At 36.3% G+C, this 11,934-nt stretch overlaps 1 protein-coding gene across 2 annotated transcripts in view; it reads right to left on the bottom strand.

The window, feature by feature from the left end:
• Positions 1-9,675, bottom strand: part of LOC106462819 (puratrophin-1-like) — a 132,250-nt gene extending 122,575 nt beyond the window's left edge. The window contains exons 1-2 of one of the 2 annotated variants that reach the window (XM_022390440.1): positions 9,597-9,675; positions 1,959-2,860 (exon numbers count right to left, since the gene is read on the bottom strand). In XM_022390440.1, coding sequence (XP_022246148.1) covers positions 1,959-2,753 — 795 coding nt within the window. In that variant the 5' untranslated portion in view covers positions 2,754-2,860; positions 9,597-9,675. The remainder of the gene's footprint in view (positions 1-1,958; positions 2,861-9,596) is intronic. The other variant, XM_013922782.2, reaches the window with a different exon arrangement.
• Positions 9,676-11,934: the final 2,259 nt, after the last annotated feature.

Below are 11,934 nucleotides of genomic sequence, written 5' to 3' on the forward strand. Positions count from 1 at the left end.
CCAATTGCTAATTCAATTCCAATGGATTTAGAATATAAAACTTCCCTTAATGTTAGCTGACGCCGTGTGTATAATATGCCGGTAAATGTTGCTTTCTGTCAACTTGCTTTAATAACAAAAATTAAAAATGCACTTAAACGTGTCCTGAAAGTAGAGATCAAGAGACCGTGAAAGCAGTACCTTGTTTGTCGAACAAACCCTTCTACTTTTCCCCATTTAACATTGGATTCGATAACATCTGTTGGTTTTCACTTAAAAAATGTTGAAAAAGGTTCAAGAGATGATGGGGAATTGGCGCCAGAGTTCTGTACTTTCATGATCCATAGGACAAGAGAAGCACTAGAGACCACAGGTGTAGTGGCGCCTTCTTTTGGCAGGACCATCAATGATCCAGGAATTCTCCTCTTCTAATCTCACAAGAGATGCTCACAACCTAATAATTACCATATATTCATCACGCCATAACAGCATGTGAATCTCGGCATAGCTGCAGTTACTAACAAATCAATAAAGTTGTCGCCAGAGGACGCGACATAAGGAAACTCTCGAACCGTGAGACTTCGACAGATGGGCAAGTGAACAAGAATACACCATGCAACTTATTACCGTACTTTCTGAGCGGTGAATTATTCTTCTAAATAGATGTTAAGATTTCGAACAAAGTTCAAACCCTGATCATTTTGAGTTCTGCAACGAATACCTCCTCAATCTTCTACCTCTTTTGTGTTAAAACCAAAGGTTAAAAAAGATGACCTCAAGCAGTTCGGGCTCTCAAAAGTGTGAACAATTTTCAACTCTTCTTGAATACTGATGAAATAATCAGATATGATCATATAATACAGCAAATAGAGCAATTAAATGAGTAATAAATCAACACAATTCATGATCGCAATACATTTATGGGAAGAACTAAATAGTAGCCCCCCAATGGCACAGCGGTATGTCTGCAGACTTACAACGCTAGAATCCGGGTTGCGATACCCGTGGTGGGCAGTGTACAGATAGCCCATTGTGTAGCTTTGTGCTTAATTACAAACAAACAAACGAAATAGAATGAAATTTTTGCCAAACATTTTGCAATCACGCGAAATCGTAGCATAAATTTATTTTCGCATATTTCTGTGCTTAGAAAGATGGACTGGGCGTGGCCGGAAGTTAGCTTACCAGGACTGTGAATCCGAGGATTCACGGTTCGCTTCACATTGCTGCAAAAACGCTCTTCAAGTAAATTGGACCTGTGTGAGCCCTATAAAAGTGCTGGTGAAATCCCACTACTCGGTCTGATAATAGTAGTTCAAGAACTGGCGGGGAGAGGCGTGCTATTGATTAGCTGCTTTGTGCCTAGTTTACCACTTAAAAATTATAGACGGTTGTTCGCAAACAGCCCTTGTGTAACTTTGCACGAATTTCTGAAACAAGCAGAACATACCTTCAAAACTGGAAACCTAACAGTTCGTCAACTCAAACAGAACCACCAGCAAACAAGACATCATCTATGATATCAAACTTTACGCCATAATCTAAGTAGATCATAACATAATGATAACCGTTTGAAAACTGATGAAAAATACTAAATATCATAAGTCTATTCCCGAGAACACAAAAACAGTTAATGTTAATGTGCATTGAATCTTAAATTGGAAGTTAATATTTTCGGTCGGTTACTTTAATCTAAGGAATCTGAAGAAGAAAACTTAAATCCTCCGATATGCAATACAAAACTTATTTATTTATAGACTCAACACGTCTATAATGTTACAATAAATGACCATGAAATATCAATTATCCTGGTTAAATATCTGCTAAATTTTGATATTAGTCTAATAGAATAGGAAACTCTGATTTAAAAAAATCACAACAAAGAGAAATCTTAATACTCTTTTCTGTATAAATGTGTGCGTTAAGGTTAGACAACAAACATTATGTACATATAAAAAAAGATTAAGAATTTGACTTACGCTGATAAAGTTGAAGCTTCGTCGACTTGGTGGTTCTATTTCTAGTTCTGTAAAGGTTGAAAGGTGTGGAGTGGACATACGTATAGCCTTTGGCCTTTGAACGATGACCCTTCTGCCCCAAATGCTTGGTGTAGATTCTCGGCTAGCAAGTGTAAGGTCAGAATCTGAACCAATTAACTTCAGTCGTGATAAGACATTTCCGTGTTTATTAAAGTTACTATTTGTACAAAATCTATTTTCTGCTCCACTGCAAGACTGCAAGTCAGTGTTCCAAAAAGATATAGAGGCTGGAATAACCGATTCTGTAGACTTTGCGCGCATTAACTTCTGGTGACGTACAGATGGAGTAGTGTCATAAGGGGTCTGTAGGTCAGTAGAACTCACAGCTTTCTTTAGGCTAGCTTCTGAGTGACCCAACTCATCTCCGTGGGAGTCTTTCAGAACTTCATCATGTTTTTGAACTGTACTTTGTGGGACTCTCACGTTACAGGCCATAGGTTCACATACAATCGAATGGACAAAAGTTTTATAGTCTTTACTCTTGTCCAAAGAAGAGCCATAAAGAAGTTCAGTAATGTCTGTTTTATTGACCAACCTGTCCATGTTGGGCAACACTCTCGGTGAAAATTCTTTTGTTGCCTTGGTAACGCAGCTCATGGCGGTTTCTTTAATAGAAGTACTACACTTAGCTCCAGAACCAACATCACTAGAGAAAGCACGTGTTTTAACATTTGTCTCGTTGTAGCTTTCCAGAAACAGCTCGGCTAACTGAAGCGAAACAACTTTACTCTCCATCCCCCCCGAAAACTTCACGACCAAACCCTGTTGCCACCACTGGGCACCGACTGACACACCCTGAAAAGTTGAGCCAAGAGTTTTCTTCACGATGGTCAAACCTATTCCTTAAGAAGAAAAGAACTATTTTTTTAACACAAACTTCGCTATATCTTAGTACATCTGTGAGAGTTTTAAATCTTAAACTTCTTAAATCGCTTGTAAAATTAGTTTACATATTATATATATCAAATACTCAGTTACTCTTGCTGTTAATGCAAGAAAAATAATATGACGAAATTTACACCTAAAGCTTATACGCGTCATTCGTCAGTTCTTCGTATAACTAACTCAACCAATTAAATACAATTAGTACACTACAATAAACAATACACTGCTGTATCAAGACTAGACATGCATAATCATACATACTTGTGGCTTCATGTCTACATCAGTATTACCCAGGAACAACGATCACTGGATCAAGACTAGACATTGTGGCTTCATGTATACATCAGTGTGACATAGCAACAGCAAACACTGGTTCAAAAATAGACATGTATAATCATACATACTTGTGGTTTCATGTCTACATCAGTATTACCTAGGAACAACGATCACTGAATCAAGACTAGACATTTTTAATTATACAATACATACCTGTGGCTTCATGTCTACATCAGTATTACCTAGGAACAACGATCACTGAATCAAGACTAGACATTTTTAATTATACAATACATACCTGTGGCTTCATGTCTACATCAGTGTGACATAGCAACAACGAACACTGGATCAAGACCAGACATATTTAATCATACATACTTGTTGCTTCATATTTACACAAATGTTACATAGCAAAACCGAACACTGGTTCAAGACATGTTTAATTATACATACTCGGGTCTTCATGTTTACATCAATGTTACCTAGCGAAACTGATCACTGGTTCAAGAATAGACACGTTTAATTACACATATTTGTGGCTTCATGTCACATATAAACGCTGACTGTTTTGCGATTTCTTTTCTAAATTTAAACTAAGATACTTAATATTAATTTGTGTGATTTCCATCTTATTGTTTCTAGCTTTAAAACTAACTAAAGCTAGGTTTTCTAAAACTGATTTATGTTGATAAGTTTGCCCTGCAGTTGTGACTCTAATTTCCTTATATTAAAAATATTAGCAGAAAAAACATAGTGAACAATAAAATGGAATGCAGTGAGAAGACTTCAACTAAAGGGACGAAACTGACCTTAAAACAATCTATCCCGTTTGTAATTTCTCCAGAAACTGGGTTTTAGTTTCGTTTCTATAGCCTGAATTGTGCGAATTCTATTATTTCTGTCAGCACTTTAAACTTCTTTTAGTATAATTCTAATTTTTCACAATAAGGATGAAACAATTAAGACTTAGCGCTCTGAGTTTTCAAACAATTTTTTCATCTAATATAATTCATAAAACCGATTAATCTTGTTTCGATCGTTTTATCATTAAAATGAGTTATTTTAAATAGGCCCAATGGAGTAGAATAGTGTAAACTAACATTTGTGTCGTTGTTAAGAGCATTAAGGACATGTTTCCGTGTGTCAGAAAATTTGGATCTAAATCTATAAAAATGTTATAATAACAAAACATGTTAATTACAAACCACATGTAAGAGTTTGTTCTGTAAATAAACATTTCACTCTATAAATACAAAAAACCACCGGAGTGCCTCTGTTTCATTTCTGAGCTTTGAATTTTTCAAATAATAAACGTATTTTAATCCGCGACAAAAAAAAAGACTTGTATTATGTTAACCCTTCTTTTATCCATGTTAAACAGTAGACTCGTGTTATGTTAACCCTACACTTCGCCTAAAGGTTAACCCTTCTTTTATCAATGTTAAACAGTAGACTCCTGTCATGCTAACCCTAAACTTCACCTAGAGGTTAACCCTTGTACATAGTTGGACTTACAATGCTAGAAACCAGGTTTCGATACCCGTGATGGGCAGAGCACAGATAGCCCATTGTGTAGCTTTGTGCTTAACTTCAATTCTCATCGGTCAGACAAAACGCGCGCGTGTTTTTTTTTTCTTTATTTTAAGAAGAAGACTTAAGCTTACGATATCCAATAAAAACATTTTTAATGGAAAATCTTAGTGGCACGGACAGACAAGACACACATCCTCCAACAACGGCGGAAAATACTAAAACCACCAAACTTAAAAATGACTGCAATATCATACAAAGCATACATCTGCCCAGTCATAAAATACGCATGCCCAGCTTGGATTAACGCAAAACATACATCTGCCCAGTCATAAAATACGCATGCCCAGCTTGGATTAACGCAAAACATACATCTGCCTAGTCGTAGAATACGCATGCCCAGCTTGGATTAACGCAAAACATACATCTGCCCAGTCATAGAATACGCATGCCCAGCTTGGATTAACGCAAAACATACATCTGCCCAGTCATAGAATACGCATGCCCAGCTTGGATTAACGCAAAACATACATCTGCCCAGTCATAGAATACGCGTGCCCAGCTTGGATCAACGCAAAACATACACATAAGAAAGTTACAAACAATACAGAATTCAGTACCGAGTACCAAGATCTACATCGTCAGCCTTTCTACATAAATATGTAAACATACAAACGCTGCCTGATAGACTCATACATAGTTCTCTAAATTACTTCTAAACAAATTGCCATAAAAATTACCTATTTTGTGAATTAGACCGTTTTTGTATACATGATGAAACTTGCCCTAAGCACCATTCACGGTCTCGCCAATTAATTTCAATATTAGAAATATAACATAAATTAAGGCCACCATAAGCTAAGACTATAACATCCTTGGTTTAGTTAACTCGGAGAGCATTGAAAAGGGTATTTATGTACAACGCTCTTACAGTAACCAAACTAATGGAAAAATATGTGAAACGCAACTGGAACTGTTCACATGTGTGTGACTTCTTCACAATAACGAACAAAATGAAAGTGTGTTTCTCGTATAAGATATTTTCTTGATTACCATACATGGACATGGCCTTGAAAGAGGTCAGAGTAAATACAATAGCATAACCTCCGATCCTCGTGTTATAATTAAAAGAATATTCAGCTGTAAACTAACAAATTCAGGGGGAGGAAGAGGTCCAGGCTAACCTGACCCTCCCAGGTCTACAAAGATCTAAGTCCCGATGCCTACATGCTGCTACTGCTATATAGCCCTTATCTTTGTTCCGTGTTAAAATCATGTTATTCTACCAAACGCAGGATACTTGTACATTTCTACTTCGTGTCTTCTTCATTGAATTTATAATGAGAGGGGAAATATGTAAAAAAATAAAATATCTCCCTAAACACCGAGATGTTCACAATTCATGTAGATTATCATGTGGACCAATAATCACTAAGTATTGTTCCGGTAATGGTAATGTAATACTACTGTTACAACTGAAGACCAATAATCGCTAAGTATTGTTCTAGTAGTGGTAATGTAATACTACTGTTACAACTGAAGACCAATAATCGCTAAGTATTGTTCCGGTAATGTAATACTACTGTTACAACTGTGGACCAATAATCGCTAAGTATTGTTCCGGTAATGGTAATGTAATACTACTGTTACAACTGTGGACCAACAACTACTGCGTATTGTTCCGGTAATGGTAATGTAATACTACTGTTACAACTATGAACCAATAATCACTAAGTATTGTTCCGGTAATGGTAATGTAATAGTACTGTTACAACTGTGGACCAATAATCACTAAGTATTGTTTCGGTAATGGTAATGTAATAGTACTGTTACAACTGCGGATTTACAACTGACTAAATTTCTATACAGATCCTAGGTTTACACAAACATCGTTATACAGATGGGTGTTTACCTTATCTATTTTTTACATATACATAAAGGCACGTGTCTGTTGTAGTGTACGCACGTAAAGGCACGTGTCTGATGTAATGTACATACGTAAAGGTACGTCTGATGTGATCCTATACATTTATAAAGACACTTGTCTATGGTGAGCTATGCAAATAGTGACTCGAGAATAAAGTTTACTGCATGTGTAAGTACACGTTTGTCGTGTAATCTATATACATAAAGACACGTAGCTAATGTAATATACATATGTAAGGACACCTGGGTGATATGATATATATACATAAATACATGTTTGTCGTGTAAAAAACAGACATAAAGACACGTGTGTGGTGTAATCCTTATAAACAGACATCTGTTTAATGTAATTAACTTTATATATATACATAAAGACACGTGTCTAGTGTAATCTATACAAATAGAAACGCGTATATGTAGCCCTAAAGTACTCTCGAAGCTTAAACACTTCTTGCACGGTCAACCAATACAGGCTTGTTTACAGAAACTAAGTAGAAAAAAAGAAAGAAAGCGCGCTCACTAATGGCTAAAAAGTAAAATTCAGACGTAATGGCCGTTAGCTTTCTCACACACATTTTCAATAAAGCAACGAATCAAATGACGTTAAAAATGAAAAAAGGTAATTTCGGCAACATTTTAAACACTACTTTATCCTGTTAAACACAATATATTGTAATTATATTAAACATCTTCACAGTGGGGATGGTGAGGGTGAGGGGCTTGTATTGTAAGATGACATACGTACAGCTTTTATAGAACATTGGATAACTGGAGCTGAGAGGGGAAGTTTGATTATAACTCACTTGATTTTGTTGTTGGTATAAACACGTAGTGAGTGTGAGCTTCGTAGCTCCGTCCCTATTCTATTTTATTTTTTATAATTATTTGTTAGAGTCAGAACTAGCAGTATATAAAGCAACAGCCTTTGTAGTTTAAAACATGATTGAAATAAGAAATGGGGTAACACGTTTATCACAACTGATAGGATACAGGACAACAGGCCTAACTGATGTCCTATTAAATATGGCCTTACTCCGACTAGTAATACAAGGTTGAGTACATTATATTAGAATGGTTTTGAATGTGCAAATCAGCAACTCACGACAACTGCAACCGATATAATGTCGCGCTGGAACAGCACGCAATAGAACTACATTTTAACATTATTAAGCGTTACGTAAGTATTCTGACGCCACCGAAAATTAATCGTTTTGAGGAAAAGTACGCAACAGCCCTTTCTGACGAAAAATATTCATATATTCAGATCATATGGATGTGTTCAGATCAGAGATTTAGAATTTCCAAGACGTAGATACCCCTTGTATTTAACGGCATTGGAAAACAAAGGAATATGGATCAATCTGGGACACCAGAACCTCCCAGAGAGATACTTAAAAAAATTCGTACCTCAGTTGTATTAAGCAGCATGTGTGGCATCTTCTAGCAGATGAAAATCCACGAACTCACAAGTCAGTGGTGAAAGCCTTCTATGTACCCCAGGCAACAGAACACAACATAATTAAGAAAGTTATCTGTCTGGAAACGAGAGTATTATGGTACGGGTTCACTAAGATAAGACTTCCAGTCATAGCTCTCGTTAAACCGTCACTTACCTCAAGCAACTAGAGAATGAAGTTGGTATTTATACTATTCCACACAAAAACATACAAGTCAACTTGCTGGACTGTGAATTTCTGTGCTAATGGACTGTTCAAATAGCACTATCAAGCTATCACTAGCTGTCTTATGGAAATGCGCAGGGAGGAGTGATATGCTTTGGACATGATAGTCTTACAATGTATACTACGCTGCAGCGCTATTGTCAAGATGCTAGTCGTCAGATAGAGCATTACCGGACTTGGCAAGGCTCCAAAATCGTTTTGATATAAAGTATTCAACCTCCAAAGTCTCATAGTTTCCTCACATAGAAAACTTTCTTGAAACTTAGCCACCAGGATATTTCAACCTCGGTTTAGAGGCATGTCTTCTCACAACGAGATTGCGAATTCGTCACTGTATGTGATAAGTAAACTATAATACAACGTCAACAGCTATAAATATCATTAAATAGCTTTTCTTATGTTTACATTTCTATAACTACAGGATAGGGAGGGCAGTAAGAAAAATACATTACTTTGTTTGGGTGAAAAAACAGTTTGTAAAAAAAAATTAAAGTTATCCAGTTGGGAAAAAATAAAATAAAGAAGTTTTTTGAAACAGGATATCGCTGTAAAACCGCGACAAAGTATAAATACTTAAAGCATTTATATAAACCAGCTAATAACAAGGCACTCGGAAAAGGTCCTTGAAATCAACTAAGTTCTCTTATTAGCAAGGCCTGCGAGCCAATGGATGTACAAGTCTAATGGTAGTAGCTGATGTGTTATTATATAATGAAGAAGGATTAGTTGTGTCTTCAGAAAACTACTCTGGGTGGATAATATTGTTAGATTAACTCTGTGATTATCGATCTAAACAGCTGATAAAAGTTGACAAACCCACAACGTCAACGCTTAGTAACACGAGTCTTGAAAGTAGACCCAGAAAGTCTGGGCGATAAAAAATAATATCGTGTTTTTTGTGAAAATTTCTTTATATAATAATCTACAGGGTGAGGCAAAAGTGGTCCAGCACTTATTTTATATAAAATACTGCTTAATTTCTAACATTAATACAGATACTGTATAAAAACTTTTTTTTGTATTTGTTTGTTCTTCACAACCATACGCCTGTATATTCTCTAAGGTTCTTTACCGGTTCGGCGAGTTATTACACTGACTCTGGAAATTAATCACGTAATTACAAGCTTTATTTCAACATGACCTTCTTAAACTCAATGAACATATTAAAATATAAATATTACTTCGTGAAACAGCTTGTAAGAGTTCATAACGCAGACATATAAAAGTGCGGAAATGTATTAATACGTTACAAAACAGTTACGTTTAATATTATGAGTACCTTTTTTAGCTATTGTCGTAGCTCAAGGTTCCAATGTAATCTTCTCACTGGACTTGGGTGCTCATGCTTCAACCTGCCCGAGAAGATTCGAAGATTTTCTCCATTTTCATTGTATTTAGCTATAAAGACAACACGGCTAATCAGAAACTGGATAAGTTTTGTTCGTTGTTTGTTTCTATGTGTGTGTGTGCACTTGCCTCGTAACTTGAAACACTGCTTTTAGGAGATGTAATGAAACTTTTAGAGGGGAGACAAATTTCAGAGGTGGCGTCCGCTACCCCCTCACCTACCCTTGCCGTTACCGCTTTATATATAGTTTGAATCTTGATTAGATGTGGTACCCTTTGACCCAACTCCCACTGTTTCGGTTGATTGGTTACACGTACCTAGGTTAAGTCTATGACAAGAAAGTCCAGATGGGACGTATGATACTGTGTTCTAACTCCCACCTGTTCTGGTTTGTTTACACAAACCTAGCTTAAATCTATGACAAGAAAGTCCAGATGGGACGTATGATACTGTGTTCTAACTCCCACCTGTTCTGGTTTGTTTACACAAACCTAGCTTAAATCTATGACAAGAAAGTCCAGATTGGACGTGTGGTACGGTCTCCCAACTTCCACTTGTTCTGGTTTTTGTAAACACATGCCTAGGTTAAATCTATGATAACACAGTCCAGATTGGACGTGTGGTACGGTCTCCCAACTTCCACTTGTTCTGGTTTTGTAAACACATGCCTAGGTTAAATCTATGATAACACAGTCCAGATTGGTAGTGTAGTACGGTGTTCCAACTTCCACCTGTTGTGATTGGTTGACTACATATACAGCATCAGTAAGTGGGCCATCACATGTAACAATCTGTTGCCTAGTTGAACTGGCCTACTAGTGGTAAGTGTGAGCAGTTACACTTTCCCCACACGAAACTAATCCTGTACTCTCCCCACCTGAAACTAATCCTGTACTCTCCCCACCCGAAACTAATCCTATAAGCTGTTGCATGTTCACGGTTATCAATTTATTATGTGTATTGCACTATCAAACAAGGCGTCCTAGCTTTCTATACGTACACACACACTTGTTCCTACCACGTAATATACAGTTCTAGTTAGCCGGTCAAGGAGTCTAACAGTTCTCTATATTCTGTAGTGTTCCCCACTTTAACTCAAGCTACATCTGTCGCCCTGTGCAATAAGACACTCTTAAGCTCATATGGTTACGACAAAATCAATTGTAACCTATGGGCAGATATATAATGACTCACAGGTCAGACTTTGATGTGGGTCCATAAAGAACTGAATAAACTTCATTTAAGCCTTTGAAAACATTTAAAAATAAAAACATACCAAACTTAAGGACTATTAGATTCTTTAAAAGTATAGTTAGACTCGAATGTCGGTTTCTACAAGAAGGATTCTATAGGTCTGTACACATTACAATACTATGTAACTTTTCGTTGCAGTCTGCACTCAAACAAATTAAACGACCTACTGCTTCATAACACGTATTTCACAGCAACAGAAACAACCTTATTCATACCATATGACTTTCACAGCAACAGAAACAATTTTCTTCATACCATACGACTTTCACAGCAACAGAAACAACCTTTTTCATACCATATGACTTTCACAGCAACAGAAACAATTTTCTTCATACCATACGACTTTCACAGCAACAGAAACAACCTTATTCATACCATACAACTTTCACAGCAACAGAAGCAACCTTTTTCATACTATATGACTTTCATAGCAACAGAAACAACCTTCTTCATAACACATGTATTTCACAGCAATAGAAATGACTTTCTTCATAACACATGTATTTCACACAATAGAAATGACTTTCTTTATAACACATGTATTTCACAGCAATAAAAATGATTTTCTTCATAACACATGTATTTCACAGCAATAGAAATGACTTTCTTCACTGTACATTTTCACAGTAATAAAAATAACCTTCTTTCAGAGCAACAGAAACGACTTTCATTTTAACATACGATTTTCATATGAACAAAAAATATTTTCTTCATGGCACACATTACGCCCACAGCAACAGAGTTGATTTGTTTGTTGTTAAGCACAAAGCTACACAATGGGCTATCTGTGTTGTGCCAACCACGGGTATCGAAACTCGTTTGTCAGTATTATAAATCTGCAGACTTTCTGCTGAACCATTAGGGACAGAAACAGAAACTATTTTCTTCATGACACATAACTTTTACACATGTATTTCACAGCAATAGAAATGACTTTCTTCATAACACATGTATTTCACAGCAATAAAAATGATTTTCTTCATAACACATGTATTTCACAGCAACAGAAACATCC

Source organism: Limulus polyphemus, unplaced genomic scaffold (assembly GCF_000517525.1).
Source record: "Limulus polyphemus unplaced genomic scaffold, Limulus_polyphemus-2.1.2 Scaffold48, whole genome shotgun sequence".
Lineage (NCBI taxonomy): Eukaryota > Metazoa > Arthropoda > Merostomata > Xiphosura > Limulidae > Limulus > Limulus polyphemus.